The sequence below is a fragment of the Salvelinus fontinalis genome, chromosome 8 (assembly GCF_029448725.1).
Source record: "Salvelinus fontinalis isolate EN_2023a chromosome 8, ASM2944872v1, whole genome shotgun sequence".
NCBI lineage: Eukaryota > Metazoa > Chordata > Actinopteri > Salmoniformes > Salmonidae > Salvelinus > Salvelinus fontinalis.
Window position 1 is genome coordinate 12,989,381 of NC_074672.1, and position 25,021 is coordinate 13,014,401.

General features: G+C 41.5%; 1 protein-coding gene across 7 annotated transcripts; it reads left to right on the forward strand.

The window, feature by feature from the left end:
• The first annotated feature begins 71 nt into the window (after positions 1-71).
• Positions 72-24,113, forward strand: LOC129860598 (natural resistance-associated macrophage protein 2-like). 7 transcript variants are annotated; one of them, XM_055931150.1, is made up of 18 exons: positions 72-1,773; positions 3,362-3,756; positions 3,896-4,443; positions 4,605-4,716; positions 14,291-14,374; positions 16,440-16,585; positions 16,815-16,937; positions 17,580-17,699; positions 17,898-18,004; positions 18,097-18,235; positions 18,431-18,586; positions 18,819-18,977; positions 19,114-19,200; positions 20,136-20,255; positions 20,543-20,692; positions 21,108-21,181; positions 21,320-21,473; positions 22,185-24,113. In XM_055931150.1, exons 3-18 carry the CDS (start codon positions 4,321-4,323, stop codon positions 22,290-22,292), a joined length of 1,962 nt encoding a protein of 653 aa, XP_055787125.1. In that variant the 5' UTR covers positions 72-1,773; positions 3,362-3,756; positions 3,896-4,320; the 3' UTR covers positions 22,293-24,113. The 7 variants fall into 7 exon arrangements, 6 of the variants coding, with proteins under 6 accessions (XP_055787125.1, XP_055787124.1, XP_055787127.1 ...); XM_055931149.1 differs by having other exon boundaries at positions 3,365-3,756; XM_055931152.1 differs by having other exon boundaries at positions 3,365-3,756; positions 16,443-16,585.
• Positions 24,114-25,021: the final 908 nt, after the last annotated feature.

Genomic DNA, 25,021 nt, shown 5'->3' on the forward strand with positions numbered 1-25,021 from the left:
TGTGCAGTAAAAATGGTTTGCTGATTATTTAATTGTGATTACTAGGCCTTCAAGAGAGATCTGCTTTACATTCAAATTTCTAGACGTTTTGCTTTCATTGTTGATCAACAGAATCACATAAGGTGGACATTTATGGACTTTGGAATATTGTCCTGTCTGTGTCAAAGGCCTGTTATTCTGTACACTCTGCTACATTATGGAAGTGCACCAGGTTGTGTTGTGGCTAATTGTCGCCACCTAGAGAACTAATCACCTTGTCTCTGGATAATGCATTACAGAACAGGTGTAATGAATTATGATGCTGTAGATGGCGCCCCAATGCCATACATTATTGACTACCTCGACGGCTCTAGTCCTAGGCCAAAGTCAGCCAGGTAACGTGATATAAATATTGCACATTTATATCAAACGTTGCCCCCTCTCACCTCCAATGGCTCAAACACGAAGAGCCTGGATACTGTATATTGCAATAAGGTGCAACTGCAAACCTACATTACAGTTTAGTCCATTCAATTCAGAGATGGGTCGTTCGCGAACGAACGGCTCTTTCTGAACGGATCTTTTTGGTGAACTTCGGGAATTTGACTCCCTTATTTGCATACTGCTACCAAAGATGGTTTAGAAACTCTGCTGCTGATACTACTACTGCTTTTTGAGCTCCCGACAACGATTATCTGTAGATATGGTATAAAACGTTATCTGAAGATGGTAATTCCTCACTGCAGGAACAATTGGTAGTGAGGAGAGCCTCATTCTGTACGCTACAGTTCCCCAGTGTCTACAAAAATATAAATACTTGCAGGCGATCTAATTTCGTCAGGTAAAATGTGTTTGAACTCACATTTCACTGTCTGACATAATGGTAGGCAAACTTTTAGGCTGTACATTAGAAATTTGTTATTTTTCATGGTTTTTATTTGACTGTTCTCAAGGTAATTTACTCAAATTCGTATATGCAGATTTTAATCATGGACCATCTATATCCGGGTTGCGTCCAGTTAATCAGACCAACATTACATGCGCACTAGCACGCAGTACGCACAGGAAGCAGCTATGAAGATGTCATTCAAAAACATGGTAGACATTGGATGAATATAGAATGTTGATATCTTCCGCTGTGAGTGATTGTGAAAAACTCGGCCTCATTCAATGGATGTTTTGTGCACAAACGTGATGACTAATGTGTCTTATTAGGAATGTTCAAATGGCCGTCTATGGAAATGGTATTTCTGGGCCGGGCGTCAGTTACACTGCAGTACCAATGCAAAACTGTAGTAGCAGTCGAAACCGTGCTTCTACAACGGAACCCTAGCCCCTTGACTTTGCCCTGTGCTAACCTGCCCAGCTGGCCGAGATTATATTCGGTTCAGCCAATTAAAATCGTTGAAATAGTTGATTTGAGAGAGGTTTTAATAGAAATCCAACGGCACGTTTTGACGATCAAAACAACTAGTTCAAGTGTGTTTGAGCTGTCTGTGTAGAGTGCCAACTCCACGTAATTGACGCAGATTGTGCCCCCCCGTAAAAGCACATCGCATCCGCCTATGTCGGCCTTCCACATATGCTTTGGACGGTGGCCTTGCTACAGCGGTGTTTGTCAGACCATACGACATTCCGAAAACCGGTCTTCTCACGAAAGCGTCTGTAGCGCCTGAACGGTTTGGCCTAAAACTATTATGGGAAGATGAGACTCAAGAACACGAAGGTGTTTGGCTCTACGACCCCCACAAGTGTCACGGACCAGTCCGAATGCCAACGAATGTCGATATGGAGGTACTGTAGTTTTATGCCCAACAAAATATTGGGTTAAATATGTGTAAAAAAAGTGTGTGTGTGTATATATATATATATATACACAGTACCAGTCAAAAGCTTGGACACACTCATTCCAGGGTTTTCTTTATTTGTACTCTTTTCTACATAGTTTTCTATTGTCTAATATTGTGGACGCCTGTAGTACCAAAAAAGGTGTAGGTGATAGAGATCAGCATGTGGGAGAAGTCAGAGATGACAGACCAGTTTCCCACTAGTAGTTACGAGTTGGAAGGGCATTCAAGTGGATTTTTTCTAGTTGTATGGTATGTGGTAAATAGCACATTCCCACTTGGTTAGGAACACAGCATAATGTTTGCAAGTATGGCCCCGGAATGCCCAATACTACTTTATGCCGTATTCACTTCATGTCGGGAACCTGTAAATACCACCTTCCTACTGGGAAAAATGCATGTGAACACCCCTCCAACTATTTATTATGACTAAGAAACTCTGGTATGATTTCTGGACCCAGGTCGTTGCCACGTGTAAACAATACAATATACTGCACTAGGCAGTAGTAAGTACTGCAAGAAGCCCCTGGAGTGACGCCATGCCTGCTGTGATTAGTTGAGATTTCACAACGCAGTGGACCGCTCAAGTCCCTTGACCCCCCCCCCCCCCCTCCCCCTACAGCATAGATGTCAATGTCATCACTCTGCAAAACCCATGTCACTAGGTCAGTCTGCAGCAATGCACAGAACAAATGTGGATATTCTGAACTTCTTCCCGAAAGTGGCAAAACAAACGAGCAGGTTTAGCAGATTGAGGCAGCAGTGAATGAGGTGGAGAGGGCAGAACAGACAAAGTCAAAGTGCAGCAAAAGAGTTAGCTACCACTAACCCTGCACAAACCTGTGGCTAGTCTCCCTCAGCATAAGGGTTGGCCAATGCTAATAGACCCAAGAATAGCAAAGCACCCTTTGGTCAGCTGTTTGAGCAAGTAATCAGCCTGTTACCAACCCAAAATTGTGTTTGACAAGATGCAATGCTATTTCACAGTAATCAAATTACTGTTTTTTTTATTGCTTTGGTACTATTTTCGCAAGTTTGTTAAAATTTCACAACTCTTAATAAAAAATTCAAAACAGATCATCAAAAAGGCATTTTCTTTCAGAACTTTAAGCACCTTTTGAATTAACTAAGTGCAACACACAATCAAACAGTAACTTTTTCACCAAACCTAATCAGTGTTTCATCTAAAAATACATTTCATATAAAGTCATTGCCTGTCACAATGCAATGCTCACAATACTGTTCATATGATTCTCTTCTCATTTGTTTAAATACATTTGACCATCACTTAATCCAACCGCTTAATGGTTAACTTAACCGTTTGGTAAACTTATAGATTTTAAACTGGTCGGTCTACTATATATGGCTTTTGAGAACTACAGAAATAAAACGTGTGTTTGTAAAGTTGAAACATGTATGATACATGATAACCATACATAATGACATTATTGCTAATTGATTTCACATAGTGGTAACCACAATTAGTCACTATAAAATGGTGTGGGTGAAGACTTGCAATTTCTTTCAACATGGAGCAGGATAGACAGCGAGTGAGAGGAAGAAATCAAAGAGCTTGTGGACAAGGGCCCCGTCAGAGAGGTGGGCCCCATCAAAGACATCAACGAGGTGGGCATGGGCCACATCAACGAGGTGGGCATGGGCCACATCAACGAGGTGGGCATGGGCCACATCAACGAGGTGGGCATGGGCCACATCAACGAGGTGGGCATGGGCCACATCAACGAGGTGGGCATCAGAGAGAGGGAGGCAGACTGCAGGGAACTGTTGTGTCTAATGAAGTCCGGGCCATCGTCGTTGACCATGTGGGAAACTGAGGCCTTACCATGGCAGAGGCTGCCAGACTAGTTCACCCCAATCTGAAATGATCAACTGTCAATTCGATCATGAGAACATTTAGGCAAGAAAACTGGTAAGTCTGCAGGATATGCAGTATGCTTTACCATTACATTTACAGTAAATAACATATTGTAATGCATGTAAATTCACAACACATTTTACAATATTCATACAGTATGATCTATTGAAAGTATACTATGTTCTACCCTCAGAATTGACAGAAGACCCAATGGTGGTGGCCGTGTGCTGACCGACCTGCAGTGGTGGAAATGGTGAGGGCCAGGAATAACATTCGGCTGTCCAAAATAAAGCAGGCCATTGAGGAGAACGATGACACCTTTGCCAATGTGGCATCCATCAGCCTACCAACAATCACCTGCCTTTTGAAGAGGCACCAGGTATCTATGAAACACATTTACCTGGTGCCTTTTGAGAGAAACAACGACCGGGTGAAACAACTGCAGGCCGAGTATGTTCAGGTACAGCACTATATACTGTATCACTGTTCCTATTAATGCACATGATACTTCACAATATCATATTGGAACTATACTGTAAAAATAACTAACCAAAATATATTTTTTGTGGGTGATTGTGCTTGATGCTGCTGTGAGCCGTCACAAGTATATCTTTATTGATGAAGCGGGCTTCAACCTGGCCAAAACTCAGAGCTGTGGGTGAAAACCTCATTGGCCAACTGGCGACCGCCCAATGTGGGGGAAACATCTCCATGTGCACCGCTATCTCTGAAGATGGTGTGGTAGGATGTAGGGCATTACTTGGATCCTGCAACGCTGCACACCTCATTATGTTTCTCAGTGAAATTGAGCAGGCCTGTCAAGGTGACGGGGTCACCTATGTCATTGTGTGGGCCCATACCCGGTTAGTGACCCTATACCTGCTCCGATACTCTCCTTTCAGCATGGAGATGGAAGGTGTACGATCGACATCCCCATGAGAGTACCACCTTCCTTATGGCCATGGATGAGGCATGCGATGACTTCAATGAAGATTAGATTCGCCATGCCAAAAGGTTTTTCCCATAGTGCATGAATGATGAGGCCTTTTACTGTGATGTGGATGAGAATTTATGGCCAAATGCTCAAGACAGGCTTGATGCAAATGAATGTGTGCTAAATGTTTTATTTTAATTAATTTAATTTGACATTTCATTAGTCAGTACACCTAACAAGAAAATGCTTTATTTTTCAGATATAATTGCATGAATGATTGTAGAGGATGTCTTCATTGATTACACATTGGATAGATACAATTGAAATTATAGATTTTCAGTAAATTGTTGGGTAATGTAAGTGTATTGCATAATGTGATCTACTGTAATTTACAGTACTGTAACATATTACTTTCAGAATTTCTAAGGGCGATTTGAAACTAGTATCTTGCATTGTTTGCAATTGGATTAACTGGTAGTTAAAACGACTATATTGAAAACATATTGTTGTGTTTTGGTGATTAAACCAATGTTCTCATTACATTTCACAGTAAGCATACATTTTGAATAAATGGTTGTGTGGTGATTTAATGTACAATGACAGGTTTTTAATGAAAGACTGGCTGCGTTACAAGTGGCTGTTCCACTGGATGTCATAAGGTGAATGCACCAATTTGTAAGTCCCTCTGGATAAGAGCGTCTGCTAAATGACTTAAATGTAAAAAGTGTGACAAGTTTGAAGCTTTGTACCAAGAGTTGTGAAAATGTACCACGTACTTGTGGAAATAGTACCGAAGCGATTTTTTAAAAAACAATCGATTTTCAGCACGCTTTAAGGGAAGGGCATTTCAAATGTATGTCACGTACACAAATGGCTGATTGGCTGAGAGAAATTGATCATAAAAACGTATGTGTTAGGGCTTTACATCCCCTGCTATATTGTGGATTGAGAGTTGCCTGTCTAACAGAACACTGGGGGTGTTCTTTAATGGAAGCCTCTCCAACATAATCCAGGTCGAGTCAGGGATTTCCCAGGGCAGCGGTCTAGGCCCCTTTTTTTCAATATTTACTAATGACCTGGCTCTGAGTAAAGTCTATCTATGCTGATGACTCAACACTATACACACCAGCTACCACAGCAAGTGAAATCACCCAACACTTAACAAAGAGCTGCATACAGTTTCATAATGGGTGGCAAGAAATAAGTTAGTCCTACATTTTTCCAAAACTAAAAGCATTGCATTTTTGACAAATCATTCACTAAACCCTGAATTAATCTTGAAATGAATAATGTAGAAATGGAACAAATTGAGGAGACTAAACTGCTTGGAGTAAGTCTGAATTGTAAAGTGGCTAAAATGGGGAGAGGTGTGTCCATTATAAAGCGCTGCTCTGCCTTAACAGTGCTATCAACGAGGCAGGTCCTACAGGTCCTAGTTTTGTAACTCCTGGACTACTGTCCAGTCGTGTGGTCAAGTGCCACACAGAGTGACTTAGGAAAATTACAATTGGCCCAGAACAGGGCAGCATAGATGGCCCGTAAATGTAAACAGATAGCTAACATTAATCATATGCATGTCAATCTCTCCTGGCTCAAAGTAGAGGAGAGATTTATTTCATCACTACTTGTATTTGTGAGAAGTATTGACATGTTGAATGCACCGAGCTGTCTGTTTAAACTACTAAGACACAGCTCAGATTTTTATTTTTTTATTTCACCTTTATTTAACCAGGTAGGCCAGTTGAGAACAAGTTCTAATTTACAACTGTGACCTGGCCAAGATAAAGCAAAGTAGTGGGACAAAAACAACACAGTTACACATAAACAAACGTAAAGTCAATAACACAATAGAAAAAAAATAGAAAAATCTATGTACAGTGTGTGCAAATGTAGAAGAGTAGGGAGGTAAGCAATAAATAGGCCATAGAGGCGAAATAATTACAATTTAGCATTAACACTGGAGTGATAGTTGTGCAGATGATGATGTGCAAGTAGAGATACTGGGCTGCAAAAGAGCAAGAGGGTAAGAAATAATATGGGGATGAGGTAGTTGTATGTGCTATTTACAGATTGGCTGTGTACAGGTACAGTGATCTGTAAGCTGTTCTAACAGCTGATGCTTAAAGTTAGAGAGGAAGATATAAGACTCCTGCTTCAGAGATTTTTGCAATTCGTTCCAGTCATTGACAGCAGAGAACTGTAAGGAAAGGCGTACCCATGATACCCATGCATACCCCACAATACATGCCACCAGAGATCTCTTCATAGTCCCGAAGTCCAGAACAGATTATGGGAGGTGCACAGTACTACACAGAGCTATGACTACATGGAACTCTATTCCACATCAAGTAACTCATGCAAGCAGGGAAATCAGATCTAAAAAACAGATACAAATACACATTATGGAACAGCAGGGACTGTGAAGAGACACAGACACAGACACACACACACACGATAACATACGCACTATACACACACATACACAGATTTTTTGTTGTAGATATGTGGTAGTAGAATAGTGACCTGAGGGTACACACTTAATGTGTTGTAAAATCTGTTTAATTTTTTTTTTATATAACTCACTTAATTTTTCTAGACCCAAGGAAGAGTAATGAGGATTCATAATAAATACAAAATAGGCTAGCGTTAGCGCTCAGCATCCTTAAGCTATTGGGTGTCAGTCAGAGTTATTTAACAGTACTTTTAGTAAATGGGCAAGCTAAGGATGTTGATATAAATCATGATAGTAGGAAAGTGTTTATTTCCAGCGAGTGTATTTGATGGGTTTCGTTTCTGTAAATAGATGGCTGGCTAGCTAGCTGAGACTGAAAAGATGAGAGAATGTTTTTCTGACTGAACAAAAAAAAAAACATATCTCTAGCTTAAGCTGGTGGATTTTGATGGGGATTTTCTTATTATGTTACTTAGATTACCGCACCGGTGTGTCAAACGACTCTAGGGGGTTTTAAGGAACCGGGCAAAGCAGCGTGCAGTGATGCTGCATAACATGTGCCTTAGGAGAGGCACACAATACAGGCAGACCTACACAATGGACTTGTTGTATTGCCAGCAAGAGCTGGGGCTTTTTAAAGATGCAGAACATATCAAATGCAGAACATAGTAAAGCTCTAGCAAGCATTTTCAAATGGGCAAGCTTGTTGATATAAGGATGGATGTTGATATAAATCATGATAGTAGGAAAAGTGTTTATTTCCAGCGAGTGTATTTGATGGGTTTCGTTTCTGTAAATAGATGGCTGGCTAGCTAGCTGAGACTGAAAAGATGAGAGAATGTTTTTCTGACTGAAGCACATATCTTCTGACAGTGACACATAGCCCACCTCTGGACTGAAGCTGAACTTTACTACATTATATTTAACCCTGTTTAAATTAGCAATGTTGAGGTGGTAGAACTGACTAACATTCTATGTAACTATTTGTAAAAAACTGCCCATTATGAAATTGGAGAAACAATTTATTTGTAGCTATGTAGATTTTTATCTGTCATCTTTGGAATTGTGTTGCGCTGTTATGAGGACACTTGCATTTTTCTTTACAGTTGAGTTGCCATGGTCGTGTCAGTAGGCAGTAACTTTAAAGAGCAACTGCCCTTAACAAACAACTTCTCATTGAGAAAACAGCCTATGTGGGATCAATATGAGTCAGAAACATTTATTCTACTGTCAAAATTGACTACAAAGTTTAAATAGGATAATTTTGGTTATAAAGTCAGTCTCGTCCAAAACTGAGTTTTGTGAGACTTATTGTCATGGCTGCATTACAACATAAATGAAGGTTGGGTTTGTTTCAATCCTGCCCACAGCTGGCAGCACACAAGTGATCATCAATATGGAGTGCAGGTGCACGTGACCCGATTGTAATGCTTGTGGTAGTTAGGGGCTAGTTAGGGACCATGGATAAATTACACAATGCACATGGGACAATATGTTAAAATTCCAATACTTATTAGATGCGAAAAGGTATTATACAATGAGCAAAGTGATGATGCTGTTTGTATGTGGCTGCTATGAAAGCCAACTGTGTGTGCAGGTTATCAGGGGTGTATTCATTCTGCCGATTCTGTTGAAAAACGTTCCTTAAAACCCCCTAGAGTCGTTTGACACACCGGTGCGGTAATCTAAGTAACATAATAAGAAAATCCCCATCAAAATCCACCAGCTTAAGCTAGAGATATGTTTTTTTTTCTTCGTGTGGGCTGCATCTCAATCCACTCTACTAAACGCATCTGAAGTCGGTACCGTCGATGTGCCAACTTCTGTTTGTAGCGTCCAAATGAGGAAAAGCATTCCTCATGAAACTGGTTGAGAAAATGTCAAGTGTGCAAAGCTGTCATCAAAGCAAAGGGTGGCTATTTTTTAAGAATCTAAAATATAAAACATATTTTTGTTTGTTTAACACTTTTGTTTGGTTACTACATGATTCCATATGTGTTATTTCATAGTTTTGATGTCTCCACTATTATTCTACAATGTAGAAAATAGTAAAAACCCTGGAATGAGTAGGGGTGTCCAAACTTTTGCCTGGTACTGTATATATAATTTACGTATTTTTTTTCTTCTTCTGTGTTGTCTTATATCTTAAAGATATAGGACAGATACTTCAAAACTTTATTTCTTATGATATATTTCCTGACTGTCTTTTTTGCCATTTATGTGTTATTCATGCATTTCTATGGGCTATAGTAGTAAAGGCCAGATCATCTATTTACCTGAAGTGGTCCTAAAATTGTAAATCAAATAGCTAAATGATCCATGGTATGACCATCTTAAAACAATTCCATATGTCAGCTTAGAACAGAGAGTGTGTTTGGGTACTGTGGGATTCTTTAATTAGTTTGGTTCATTGGACAGTTCAGAGTCTATTTTTGAAGTTGTTGAGTGTTTTTTGGCAATAAACTGTATATACACTGCTCAAAAAAATAAAGGGAACACTTAAACAACACAATGTAACTCCAAGTCAATCACACTTCTGTGAAATCAAACTATCCACTTAGGAAGCAACACTGATTGACAATAAATTTCACATGCTGTTGTGCAAATGGAATAGACAAAAGGTGGAAATTATAGGCAATTAGCAAGACACCCCCAAAAAATGAGTGATTCTGCAGGTGGTGACCAAAGACCACTTCTCAGTTCCTATGCTTCCTGGCTGATGTTTTGGTCGCTTTTGAATGCTGGCGGTGCTCTCACTCTAGTGGTAGCATGAGACGGAGTCTACAACCCACACAAGTGGCTCAGGTAGTGCAGTTCATCCAGGATGGCACATCAATGCGAGCTGTGGCAAAAAGATTTGCTGTGTCTGTCAGCGTAGTTTCCAGAGCATGGAGGCGCTACCAGAAGACAGGCCAGTACATCAGGAGACGTGGAGGAGGCCGTAGGAGGGCAACAACCCAGCAGCAGGACCGCTACCTCCGCCTTTGTGCAAGGAGGACAAGGAGGAGCACTGCCAGAGCCCTGCAAAATGACCTCCAGCAGGCCACAAATGTGCATGTGTCTGCTCAAACGGTCAGAAACAGACTCCATGAGGGTGGTATGAGGGCCCGACGTCCACCGGTGGGGGTTGTGCTTACAGCCCAACACCGTGCAGGACGTTTGGCATTTACCAGAGAACACCAAGATTGGCAAATTCGCCACTGGCGCCCTGTGCTCTTCACAGATGAAAGCAGGTTCACACTGAGCACATGAGCACATGTGACAGACGTGACAGAGTCTGGAGACGCCGTGGAGAACGTTCTGCTGCCTGCAACATCTTCCAGCATGACCGGTTTGGCGATGGGTCAGTCATGGTGTGGGGTGGCATTTCTTTGTGGGGCCGCACAGCCCTCCATGTGCTCGCCAGAGGTAGCCTGACTGCCATTAGGTACCGAGATGAGATCCTCAGACCCCTTGTGAGACCATATGCTGACACATGCACATTTGTGGCCTGCTGGAGGTCATTTTGCAGGGCGCTGGCAGTGCACCTCCTTGCACAAAGGCGGAGGTAGCGGTCCTGCTGCTGGGTTGTTGCCCTCCTACGGCCTCCTCCACGTCTCCTGATGTACTGGCCTGTCTCCTGGTAGCGCCTCCATGCTCTGGACACTACGCTGACAGACACAGCAAACCTTTTTGCCACAGCTCGCATTGGTGTGCCATCCTGGATGAACTGCACTACCTGAGCCACTTGTGTGGGTTGTAGACTCCGTCTCATGCTACCACTAGAGTGAGAGCACCGCCAGCATTCAAAAGTGACCAAAACATCAGCCAGGAAGCATAGGAACTGAGAAGTGGTCTGTGGTCACCACCTGCAGAATCACTCCTGTTTTGGGGGTGTCTTGCTAATTGCCTATAATTTCCACCTTTTGTCTATTCCATTTGCACAACAGCATGTGAAATTTATTGTCAATCAGTGTTGCTTCCTAAGTGGACAGTTTGATTTCACAGAAGTGTGATTGACTTGGAGTTACATTGTGTTGTTTAAGTGTTCCCTTTATTTTTTTGAGCAGTGTATATTTGCTCCAGAGTAGAGAGTATGGTTCCATAGTAGAGAGTAGAGAGTTCCAGAGTAGAGAGTTCCAGAGTAGAGAGTAGAGAGTTCCAGAGTAGAGAGACCCACAGTAGCAACTGTAATTGAGTACTGGCAGTGCCTGCTGTGGCAGGTGGGCATGAGGCATTTATAAGTTATATTCTTTAATGGGTACAATTTCATAAATTAAGAAGTCCAAAAATGGATGTAGCCCCTTTAACCATAACCCTTACCTAACCCTAACCGTAACCCAACTTCAATGGGGGGTGGGGACGTCCCAAGGATCCCATATTTGAAGGGCCATTTTGACTGTCAATGGTTAGAATGGTTTTTGGGGGGGCCTCCCGAGTGGCGCAGTGGTCTAAGGCACTGCATCACAGTGCCAACTGTGCCACTAGAGATCCTGGTTTGAGTCCAGGCTCTGTCACAGCCGGTCGCGACTGGCTTGGCCGGCAGGGATGTTCCTGTCCCATCGCGCACTAGCGACTCCTGTGGTGGGCCGGTCGCGGCCGGCTGCGGCAGCGCAATGCACGACATGGTCGCCAGGTGTACGGGGTTTCCTCCTGGTGCAGCTGGCTTCCGGGTTAAGCGGGCGTTGTGTCAAGAAGCAGTGCGGCTTGGCTGGGTTGTGTTTCGGTAGCGATGGGACAAGATTGTAACTACAGTCGTGGCCAAAAGTTTTGAGAATGACACAAATATTAATTTCCACAAAGTTTGCTGCTTCAGTGTCATTAGATATTTTTGTTACTATGGAATACGGAAGTATAACTACAAGCATTTCATAAGTGTCAAAGGCTTTTATTGACAATTACATGAAGTTGATGCGAAGAGTCAATATTTGCAGTGTTGACCCTTCTTTTTGAAGACCTCTGCAATCCGCCCTGGGATGCTGTCAATTAACTTCTGGGGCCACATCCTAACCGATGACAGCACATTCTTGCATAATCAATGCTTGGAGTTTGTCCGAATTTGTGGGTTTTTGTTTGTCCATCCGCCTCTTGAGGATTGACCACAAGTTCTCAATGGAATTAAGGTCTGGGGAGTCTGGCCATGGAACCAAAAATTGATGTTTTGTTCCCCGAGCCACTTAGAGTTCACTTTTGCCTTATGGCAAGGTGCTCCATAATGCTGGAAAAGGCATTGTTCGTCACCAAACTGTTCCTGGATGGTTGGGAGAAGTTGCTCTCGGAGGATGTGTTGGTACCATTCTTTATTCATGTTCTGTGTTCTTAGGCAAAATTGTGAGTAAGCCCACTCCCTTGGCTGAGAAGCAACTCCACATATGAATGGTCTCAGGATGCTTTACTGTTGGCATGACACAGGACTGATGGTAGCGCTCACCTTGTCTTCTCCGGACAAGTTTTTTTTCCAGATGCCCCAAACAATCGGAAAGGGGATTCATCAGAGAAAATGACTTTACCCCAGTCCTCAGCAGTCCAATCCTTTTGTACCTTTTGCAGAATATCAGTCTGTCCCTGATGTTTTTCCTGGAGAGAAGTGGCTTCTTTGCTGTCTTTCTTGAGACCAGGCCATCCTCCAAAAGTCCTCGCCTCACTGTGCGTGCAGATGCAATCACACCTGCCTGCTGCTATTCCTGAGCAAGCTCTGTACTGTGGTGCCCCGATCCTGCAGCTGAATCAACTTTAGGAGACGGTCCTGGCGCTTGCTGGACTTTCTTTATTTCTGAAGCCTTCTTCACAACAATTGAACCGCTCTCTTTGAAGTTCTTGATGATCCGATAAATGGTTGATTTAGGTGCAATCTTACTGGCAGCAATATCCTTGCCTGTGAAGCACTTTTTGTGCAAAGCAATGACCTGTGTTAACGAGAGAATCACTGACATGATGTCAGCTGGTCCTTATGTGGCAGGGTTGAAATGCAGTGGAAATGTTTTCTGGGGATCAGTTCATTTGCATGGCAAAGAGGGACTTTGCAATTAATTGCAATTCAGCCGATCACTTTTCATAACATTCTGGAATATATGCAAATTGCCATCATACAAACTGAAGCAGCGGACTTTGTGAAAATTAATATTTGTGTCATTCTCAAAACTTTTGGCCATGACTGTACCAATTGGATACCAGAAAAATGGGTAAAAAAAATATATAAATAAAATAAAATGTATATTATAAAATAAAATAAAATGGTTGTTGTGTTCCTACCGAGCTCTTAGCACTTGTCGTGACATGGGAGAATCTCAATTGCATACTCTTTGGGTCCTCTCGCCTCGTTCTCAAAACCCATTTGAGGAGAAGGTTTGAGAACTAGGCGAGAAGAGAGAGAGGACGCGAGGAATATACCATTGAGATCCTCCCCATGTCGTTCCTCCGAGGTAGATAAGTTGTTCCCTCCGATCACTCCGGGTCCGACATGATATGAACGCAGCATCAACTGCCACACACAGTAGGCTATTCCAAAACAGGAAGTCATATTATTTACCTGAATACCTTACTGCACCTGCATGCTCAAACCAATGCCGTCTTTGAGGAGCTATTAATTAATGGGCAGGTAGCCTACCTTTTGGCTTTGAAGAAGACAAGGATGAAGCGCTTCAGTTCATCAAAAATGTTATCTTTCCTGACGACAGGTAAAGTGACAGTAGAGCTTAAATATCTCAGCGCTAGGGGGAAGAAATCAATTATTTCAGCTGCGAGGGTGACATGTGTCAGACCTTATCGGCACTATTTGATATGTTACATAGATGGACTTTTTTTTAAATATATGAAGAGTACTGTACAGAAAATGTGCTTATGGTTATGTTCAATGCATGCTTCTTTTGATCTTTCCTTATTCAGTGCATGAAGTATAAAGAAAAATAAAAAAAATACATTGTGACCATGTTTGAGGGCAATATTTACTCATTGTTATCATAATTTGATGAATTGTTAATCAAGTAAAAAAAGGTTAATGGTTTTTATTTGACTCAGTCAGTCCAATTGTTTTGTGGGTGGCATTTTTCAGCTAAACCCTGTAATTTACAGTAGGCCTATGTGGGAAGTCCCAGTTCTCTTTGCATGGGTTGGATTAGTTTTGTGTACATTAGGCTAGTATACTTTTTGTGAAAATGGTTTGAGTGTAGCCTACCACACCATAATCTACCCTAAATTATAACTCTGTGTGTTACTTTTTTCAGACAGAACCCCCCATCCTGAGAACATCCACATCTCCTCACTACCTCCCAGTATTCCTACAGACCAGGAGCCAACGCATGGAGAAGGTAAGGGAGCCATAGAATTAGAACAGTATAAAGTGTATTCTATGGTAGGAGCAGCAGAGAAGAAACCGCTTCATTTCTGTTACATTGACTGGTTGTGTCAATGGCAGTCCAAAAGAAGTCGGGTTGCACAGAGGTCGGTTTGTCATGCACACACATCTCAGAAACCGTACAGTGTAAGTAGGCTACATGTTACAGAAAATAAACTTACTTTGCTTGCTTACAGTCCAGTTTTTGAGATATACAGTACCAGTCAAAAGTTTGGACACACCTACTCATTCAAGGATTTTTCTTTATTTTTACTATTTTCTACATTGTAGAATAATAGTGAAGACATCAAAACTATGAAATAACACATGGAATCATGTCGTAACCAAAAAAGTGTCAAACAAATCAAAATATATTTTAAATTTGAGATTCTTCAAAGTAGCCACCCTTTGCCTTGATGACAGCTTTGCACATTTTTGGCATTCTCTCAACCAGCTTCATGAGGTAGTTATCTGGAATACATTTCAATTAGCAGGTCTGCCTTGTTAAATGTTAATTTGTGGAATTTCTTTCCTTCTTAAAGCGTTTGAGCCAATCAGTTGTGTTGTGACAAGGTAGTATACAGAAGATAGCCCTATACAGAAGATAGCCCTATTTGGTAAAAGACCAAGTCCATATTATGGCAAGAACAGCTCAAATAAGCAAAGAGAAACGACAGTCCATCATTACTTTAAGACATGAAGGTCTGTAAAATTTCAAGAACTTTGAAAGTTTCTTCAAGTGCAGTTGCAAAAACCATTAAGCGCTGTGATGAAACTGGCTCTCATGAGGACCACCACAGGAAAGGAAGACCCAGAGTTACCTCTGCTGCAGAGGATAAGTTCATTAGAGTTAATTGTACCTCAGATTGCAGCCCAAATAAATGCTTCACAGAGTTCAAGTAACAGACACATGAGTCAGGCCTTCATGGTTGAATTGCTGCAAAGAGACCACTACTAAAGGACACCAATAAGAAGAGACTTGCTGGGGCCAAGAAGGAGGAGGTGTGGGTGTGCTTTGCTGGTGACACTGTCTGTGATTTATTTTGAATTCAAGACACACTTAACCAGTATGGCTACCACAGCATTCTGCAGCGATACGCATCCCATCTGGTTTGCACTTAGTGGGACTACCATTTGTTTTTCAACAGGACAATGACCCAAAACACACCTCCAGGCTGTGTAGGGCTATTTGAGAGAGTGATGGAGTGCTGCATCAGATGACCTGGCCTTCACAGTCCCCCAACCTCAACATAATTGAGATGGTTTGGGATAAGTTTGACTGCGGAGTGAAGGAAAAGCAGACAAAAAGTTTTCAGCATATGTGGGAACTCCTTCAAGACTGTTGGAAAAGCATTCCTCATGAAGCTGGTTGAGAGAATGCCAAGAGTGTGCAAAGCTGTCATCAAGGCAAAGGGTGGCTACTTTTGAAGAATCTAAAATATATTTTGGTTTGTTTAACACTTTTTTTTGGTGACTACATGATTCCATATGTGTTATTTCATAGTTTTGGTGTCTTCACTATTATTCTACAATGTAAAAAATAAAGAAAAACCCATGAATGAGTAGGTGTGTCCAAACTTTTGACTGGTACTGTCTATCACACAGCAAGCAAACTTTTGAGTTGTGTCCTTTGGACTGCTACTGAAACAGCCAGTCAAAGTTGAGTGTTGTTATAAAAGTACTTTCCTGCTGGCTCAAATAACTTTCAGATCGGCTTGTGCTTGTCAATGTTGTACTGTGTTTGTTCTTGCAATCAAATCTATATGACGGGATTATATTTATTGCAAACAGCATGGTTGGATTTCAGCCATTATACAGTTTACTATAGGCGCCACTGAGTTCATACTTGCCTACTCAGCTGTACTGGCAGGAAGGAACCAAATGTAATACTTCCTTGATGACATTACTGCGCTGTAAAAGTTGTGCAGTTGTAAAATAAAATTGTGCACGTTCTGTGACCTGATGCAATAGCCTGAACTGGTTTGACTGAGTTGTTCAGCTATGTTAATGAGTGTATCTCACCGTGTCTCTTATTTCAGAAGACATGGCACAGGGGGAAGCAGTTGAGACCACACAGACACAGCGAGGAGCCCCCTCTGTCTTTCCAGAGGGCCAGAATGGGGGAACTGATGTATCTAGTACCTATTTTCACCATAAGGTCCCCATTCCAGATGATGACAATCAGGTATGATAGAGAAAGGTCTCAGACTGTCTCTCTTAGAATCTCAATCGTACTATGATTTGCTGGTCTGTTCACAGTGAATAGACTTGGCTTACTTGACGTTGATGTATTACTTTTAGCTCATAGTGGAGCAAAGGGCCTCAAAAGTGCATCATAATATATACTTTACATTTTGAAAATGTTGTTTTGGAGCAATAAATGTTTAAAGCCTTATTCCTCCCTCCTGGTTTAGATGTGGTTCAGTTTCCGTAAGCTATGGGCCTTCACAGGACCAGGGTTCCTGATGAGCATCGCCTACCTAGACCCAGGAAATATAGAGTCAGACCTGCAGTCAGGTGCTAAAGCAGGATTCAAGGTACATGAAGGTTCAACGTTCTATTCAAACTCAAAAGCCTAGTTTCACAGACCAGATTAAGCATATTCCTGGACTAAAAAGCAAGCTCAATGGAAAATCCCTCTTCAAAAAGTGAAATTTACACTAGGCAAATTTAAATGTAATTAATTTAATAAAGCCTTTTAAAATTTTATTTAACCTTTTATTTAACGAGGCAAGTCAGTTAAGAACAAATTCTTATTTACAATGACGGCCTATCAAAAGGCCTACTGTGGAGACCGGGGCCTGGGATAAAAAAAATAAAAATAAAATACAATATAAATATAGGAGGAAACACACATCACAACAAGAGAGACAACACTACATAAAGAGAGACCTAAGACAACTACATAGCAAGGCAGCAACACATGACTACACAGAGAGAGAGAGCTAGCACTGGAGTAATATGATCACATTTTGGGCGGGGGGGGGGGGGGTTCAGGTCAAGATTATAGCTGACGTATTTGACTAGCTGTTCTGCATCATTTTTGGTCAGAGGAGTAGACTTAATCTGGGTCAGGGAAATCTGCCTTTAAAGAACAAATTCAGAAAAATGTTGCATTATGATTAGAAACGTTTGTATCATAGATGGATGACATCTCTGTTCTCCTCCCATGTATCCAGTTGTTGTGGGTTCTTCTGGGAGCCACCGTCATTGGTCTGCTGTTGCAGAGGCTGGCAGCCAGACTGGGTGTGGTCACTGGGATGCACCTGGCAGAAGTCTGCAACCGCCAGTACCCCACCGTGAGTCTCCCTTTTTGTCGCTCACACTCTCTGAGAAACCCGACCAATATTGAATGAACTAAATCAAATTCTTCCACAGCCTTTAATACAGTTGCTCATCATAAATTACTTTTTTGTACTAGTCTACAACTGTTGCTTTGTATTGGACGTCAAATGATTCAGAATGTTGTTCAATTCATGTATTTCTCTTCTGCCTAGGTGCCACGCATTATCCTGTGGTTGATGGTGGAGCTGGCCATCATAGGTTCAGACATGCAGGAGGTCATAGGTTGTGCCATTGCATTCAACCTCCTCTCCTCTGGCAGGTAGACGACAGTACTGGACTGTAGGCTATTACAGAATAGGGAGTATAGTGCTATTGGTACCCTAAATGATTCATTACGTCCTGTGTCTACAGGATACCTTTGTGGGGGGGTGTTCTCATCACCATCATCGACACATTTGTGTTCCTCTTCCTGGACAAGTATGGTCTGAGGAAACTTGAGGCCTTTTTTGGGGTCCTTATTACAATCATGGCCATCACCTTTGGATATGAGGTACACAAGGCTTGACTATCCTTTCAATTCTTTTGTGGAGGAATAGGGATCGTGGATGTACCCTGTACACGTACGCTGCCTGCCTTGTAGCAGTGATACCTGTACTCTCTGAGTGGACTAGCATTGTCTCTCTCAATATGTGATGGTCTAATGTAGATGAAGGTTGTGGTGACCTCTGACCTCTTTTCCTCCCAGTATGTGACGGTGCGTCCGGACCAGGGGGAGCTGCTCCAGGGGATGTTTATGCCGTACTGTGAAGGCTGTGGTCCTGTGCAGCTGGAGCAGGCTGTGGGCATCGTAGGGGCTGTCATAATGCCCCACAACATCTACCTGCACTCTGCCCTCGTCAAGGTAGCCATGACCACAGTGGCTCTATTTTAGAATCATATTCAATATTTTTCCGCTCAATCACAATTACACTATCACTGTTGTATAGTCTTGCAATGTTTTATACTGTAATAATGATTTAGTGGAGATATTGACAATCAAGAAACTGTTGTAGTGTGTCCATTGATGACCGTAGAATGGTAGTGATTGTGGAATTCCTTTCTGTCTAAGTTTGATTCTGTTGGACAATGCTCAGTCTAGACAGATTGATCGTTCCAGTAAGAAGGAGCTCAAGGAGGCCAACAAATACTTCTTCATTGAGTCGACCATTGCACTCTTCCTCTCTTTCCTCATCAACGTATTTGTGGTGGCTGTCTTCGCTGAGGCTGTCTATGGACGCACAAACATTGAAGTGGTGCGTATGTAGCTACTCTGTATGGAACTAAGGAACTAATCATTGGATTGTACAATACATGAACAATGAGTTGCTGCTAAGCCACTGTGTTGTTCTTGTTGTTCTTAACAACATGTCTTATTGCTCTTCATTTCAGCATGACATCTGTAATGCAACTGGTATTCTTCACCTAGATCTGTTCCCCATGAATAATGAGACACTGCAGGTGGACATCTACAAAGGCGTAAGGCTGCACTTTCATCCTCAGGCTGAATGCCACCATTTTGTTTTTTCCCCTGTTATTCTAGCTTGGTCCCAGATCTGTTGTGCTGGGTGACAGTATTTGGCAAAACAATGATCATAGGAAATTATACCGAACAAAATATAAACGCAGCTTGTAAAGTGTTGGTCCCATTTATCAGCTGAAATAAAAGATCCTAGAAATGTTCCATATGCACAAAAAGCTTATTTCTCTCACATTTTGTGCACAAATTTGTTTACATCCCTGGTAGTGAGCATTTCTCCTTTGCCAAGATAATCCATCCACCTGACCGGTGTGGCATATCATGAAACTGATTAAAGAGCATGATCATTACACAGGTGCACCTTGTGCTGGGGACAATAAAAGGCCACTCTAAAATGTGCAGTTTTGTCACACAACACAATGCCACAGATGTATCAAGTTTTGAGGGAGTTTGCAATTGGCATGCTGACTGCAGGAATGTCCAACGTCGTTTTAGAGAATTTGGCATTATGTCCAACCGGTTTCACAACCGCAGACCAAGTGTAACCATGCCAGCCCAGGACCTCCACATCCGGCTTCTTCACCTGCGGAATTGTTTGCTGCTGAGGAGTATTTATGTCTGTAATAAAGCCCTTTTGTGGGGAAAACTCATTCTGATTGGTTAGGCCTGGCTCCCCAGTGGGTGGACCTGACTCCCAAGTGAGTGGGCCTATGCCCAGTCATGTGAAATCCTTATATTAGGGTCTAATACATTTATTTGAATTGAATTCCTTATATTAACTGTAACTCTGTAAAATCTTTGAAGTTGTTGCGTTTATATTTTTGTTCAGTATATCTAGTCTTGCATTACCATACTCCCAGGTCTTGTTTATGACTCTGCTGTTGGGCTAGGTGTTTTCCTGACACAACACCGAATGTTACCTCCATCATTACAGGGAGTGGTTCTGGGCTGTATTTTCGGCCCTGCAGCACTATATATCTGGGCTGTGGGAATCCTGGCAGCAGGTCAGAGTTCAACCATGACCGGGACCTACTCAGGACAGTTTGTCATGGAGGTGTGTGCAAGAACTCATTCATTCATTCAAGGTCAATTGAATTGAGAGATGAGATCGACTTAGAGTCAACCCCTGGATCAATTAGTTTTTTTTTCATCTGCTAATTGCTTTAGCTGTCTCTCTGACTAGAGGATATCAGTCAGATAGGCTGTGGTGTGTTTGTGATGGTAAAAAGTTAAAACAACAGTGGCTCAGCTCTGTCATCACAAACACACCACAGACATCATATAAAACCCTACATTAGCTCAATGAAAGTCACAGATCTTGAACCCATTCCGTCCCTACAGGGATTTTTGAACCTGCGCTGGTCCCGTTTCTCCCGGGTGTTGCTGACCCGTTCCATCGCCATCACGCCCACCCTGTTGGTGGCCATCTTCCAGGACGTCACCCACCTGACGGGCATGAACGACTTCTTGAACGTGCTGCAGAGCATGCAGGTTATTTATTTGTTTCACCTTTATTTAACCGGGTGAGTCAGGTCAGACGACATTGCATGCAAATCCGCTAACCTTAACACATGTTTAATGTCCACATCCCGGTTCAACCCTAACACACAACCCTAACCCTAGCTTCACATTGACATCCCGGTTCAACCCTAAACCTATCCTTAACCACAACCCTAACCCCAACCCTAGCTTCATGTCCACATCCTGGTTCAACCGTAAACCTAGCCTCAACCACAATCCTAACCCTAAATCTAACCTAACTTCATGTCCACACCCCAGGTCGACCCTAACCCTAACCACAGGCATGCTATTGCATTTCAGCAGAGTAGTTGGTTGATCTATTGGGGATTGTCAACTTCAAGTGGGACCCCTTCTCATGGCTGCTTTCTTTCTCTCCCACTCACAGCTGCCGTTTGCTTTGATTCCCATCCTCACTTTCACCAGTTTATCCTCCCTCATGAGTGAATTTGCCAATGGATTGTAAGTATACCACAATTATAGTGAGAACTATAACATTTGAGCTACATTACATTTTACGTAACATACGATAATATGAGAAGATGACAAGTTTATTTTTTATGCAACTGACTTCTGTTACTGTTGCCATTCTCCTTTCAGATTTTGGAAGATTGGGGGAGGAGTTGTGATCTTGTTGGTGTGTTGTATCAACATGTACTTTGTAGTCATCTATGTGACCTCTCTGAACAGTGTGTGGCTGTACGTGTTGGCTGCTTTTCTCTGCATAGCATATTTGGGATTTGTGGGTTACCTGGTAAGTATTATTATTTTAAAATTAATGCTGTTTTCTTTATATAGTTTTTTGTGTGGTCATGTTTCCATGTCTTTGCGAAGCATACCAAACCAAAAGTGTTATTTAGAGGACCGCTTTTATCTTCAACCACTGAGTTAGTTATTAAAGGTCCAATGCAGCTGTTTTTATCTCAACATCAAATCATTTCTGGGTGCCAAGTAAGTACCTTACCGTGATTGTTTTCAATTGAAATTGTCAAAACTAAGCAAAAATAGCTTCTTAGCAGAGAGCAATTTCTCGAGCAAGAATTTTGCTATGACTGTCTGGGAGTAGTCTGAGTGGGGAGGGGGAAATGGAAAACTAGCTGTATTGGGAGAGAGGTTTGGATTTCTCTTTCTTATTGATCTATTAACTAATGTACCGCCTCGTGATATCACCAGGCAGGCCAAAACTCCAACCAACTACAACAGGCTGAAATTTCAGGCAGTCTTTTCATACAGCTCTTAAAGGGAATTATCATAATTTTCATAGTATTATTCCAACCTTATAGTGTGAAAATATATATAAAACATAGGCAAATCACATTTTTGACTCCACTGGGCCTTTAAACTTTTAACAAACTTTGTGTGAGGACAGTTGTATGTGTAGGAATGCGGTCCTGGCAGTAGAATGATTATACGTTGTACTGGCTCTCTCACACCACTCTCCCCATCTCTCTCTCTCTCCCTCTAGACGTGGTTATGTCTGATAGCGCTAGGTGTGTCCTGTCTGGATGTCACCTGCAGGGCCAGGGACGACACCACAGTTCTGATAGAGCAGCAGCCAGAGTTTGACTCCTGAGCATGGTTCCTTCCTGCATGTGTGTTTGTGTGTGAGGCTATGGGAGATGCCTTGGGATATTTGAAGGTGCTACTGTACAGATTGTAAAATTTGTTTACAATTTTGAAATGACTAATGTTTTGTAATGATATTTGCCTTTATGACAATTGTTATTTAAGGAATATGCATTAAGTAAATAACATTTATTATGGTACATTTCATTAATTATTTCACTTTTGTATGTATTGAATTTTAAGATAATTGCCATATTAATGATCATATTAGAACTTTGATTTGTGAGGAATTTAGAAAAGGATTGTGAAATGGTACTGTACACTGTAAATGTCAATTATCTATTTACTCAGTGAATTAATTACATCCTGAAATTGTTAAAAAATGCAAATAAATGCTCCCATTTTTTATGTTGTGGTCAATGAGATCTACCATGGAAAAATGGTTTCATAATGTATGTGTCTAGCAATCCTCAACTCCGCCACAGGGAGACACTGTGGATTCAAACTGAGGGTAATGTTTGAAAAGTACCAGTACTGTAGTCTACAACAACAAACATGGAATGCCATGAACTTTAACATATTGTGAAAATGTATCACTATAGTGTTTTATCTGTAGATCCACCATGATGAGTTTATTTAACCTCATGTCTTCTTTATTGCTTCCATATGCAATTGCTACCTTTCTGTATGCATCAAGTTCCCATTCACAGCTAATGTTGTTGAGTTTTGGAATTCTTATGCTGGTATGAACAATTGTGTCATTACATTTCCTGTAGCAATCACTGGTATAAGAGTTAAGCATATTCCAGACTGGAAGGTCTGTGACCTTTTAAGAAAGAGGGCCAGAGCAGACAGACATGTTCTCTTTGCATTGTGGCGGCGGGAACTTTTTCCTGTCATGGCGCCAGCAGCCTTCTGTAAGGAGGGAGAGTCTTCCCACCTCCCCTCTGTGTTTTTGTTTTTCTCAATGAGCCGATCTCTCCCTGTGTAGGGCTCTCTCACAGCCTGTCCAGCAGGCCCCTTTCCTGGAAACATAGCCCAGCAGAGGCCACTAAGGGGCAGAGGAGGGAGGCCAGGGCGGCTTCTTCCAGGAAATCACATGATCCTGTACCTAAAGTCCCAGTCCTACATAAAACCTAAGACGTGACCAATCTCCATGGTATCTGGATGCTTTTGACAATGTTGCACATTTCTTTAAGTAAGTATTGAGGCACACATGGGACATGTATGCTATATTTCCTGAGTGATTGGAGATATGTAATATGGTTACTTGCATTTTTGTAGGAATAGAAACTACAACCACAGTGTTTAAATTTTTTTTTTATTCTGAACAATGTATTCTCATATCAATATTGTGTTATATAATTTAATTATTTTTTTTAACAGAATGTATTAAGATGAAGTTCGATGGTGAATAGATAATTATCTGCTAATTTTTGTTGTTTTGTACAAAGATTGATGTTTGATGTCACGTGAAACAGGTGAAGGATGGACAGGTAGAAGCTATATTTGCACCAGGATGCTTTGACCCCGCTCTCTGCAGTTGACTAAGATTGGAACTAAATGAAATATTTCAAAATGACTCTGTCATTTATTAAGTCTAATTAAACATTTTAAAACACTTTGCTTGAAACCTATTTATATTTACAACATAATTATAGCAAACAATTTTCCTCAATTATCGTTCAGTGATTATTCCGAATAGCTTTGCTGTTATGAACCATCATGTAGGCTGTGTGTACATTAGTTGCAGTGCAATTGCAACACCATCATTTAATTGGTAATCTACTTCATTTGAGTTTATACTACTAATAAAAACTTTACATAATTTAAAGCAATGTTGCAGGATGATTTATGACCCATTCCTTAATCCTACACTTCTGTTGTTTTGCTTTTTGTTTGTGAATTTTAGTTTTTGTTGTGCACTTGTGTGCCACTTTGAAAGTCATAATCAATACAGGGCCTCAGCACCAGCTGCCCTACTCCTCTCTCTTTCTCTGTCTTTATATTTCTCTCTTTCTCAGTCCCTCTCTCTTGAGTCTCTTTCTTTCCTGTCTCGCTCTCGCTGTCTGTCTCTCTTAGCTTGGAGGAATGCAAAGACAACATGACCAGGAGTTTTAAAGTTTAATTTGTGTAATCGGGCATTAAGTTCAACTTCGAACCTCATGACATTTTCCAGGTCATCCAGTTTATGCAAATGTTACATTAATTCACATTGCAACTGTTGCTGTCTAAAAACAGTCTGAAAGCAGGAATGTAAACAGCTGTGCCATTCTTGTTTACGACTTGGACTTGGTTTTGTGGTTCGGGTTCTGATCCGGATTCACGATTCTGGCAGTAGAGCCACAGATTTTTTATCTCTTTGCTTTACTGTTGTTTCTTTTTGACTAACCTAGCATATTTTGTCTTTTGCTTCCTGTTGTCACTTTTGCCTCCTTAGCTCAGTGCTCCTGTTAGGACACACAGGTTTGCTTCCAAAACATTCCACAACCACAAGAGATGCAGAATTCCCTGATTTATTTCCCTCTGTGTGATCTTCTTTCCATTCATTCACAGGCACAGTATACACCTACCTCACATCCCATACAGACATTCACAGCTCAATGCGCTCACACTTACTGCACTAAAGGAGAATGTAATGGAATTCCCTCACTGGTGCTGTCGAAGATGTTATTGTATAGTATATTGCCATTATTAGATGCTTTCATCCAAAGCAGTCATACAGTCATCCATGTA

Coding starts and splice junctions, on each gene's coding strand:
- LOC129860598 (XM_055931150.1), top strand. CDS start 4,321: ATGAAGCGGGCTTCAACCTGGCCAAAACTCAGAGCTGTGGGTGAAAAC. Junction 17,700..17,897: donor GCAACCGCCAGTACCCCACC/GTGAGTCTCCCT, acceptor TCTTCTGCCTAG/GTGCCACGCATTATCCTGTG. Junction 18,978..19,113: donor GACGCACAAACATTGAAGTG/GTGCGTATGTAG, acceptor TCTTCATTTCAG/CATGACATCTGTAATGCAAC.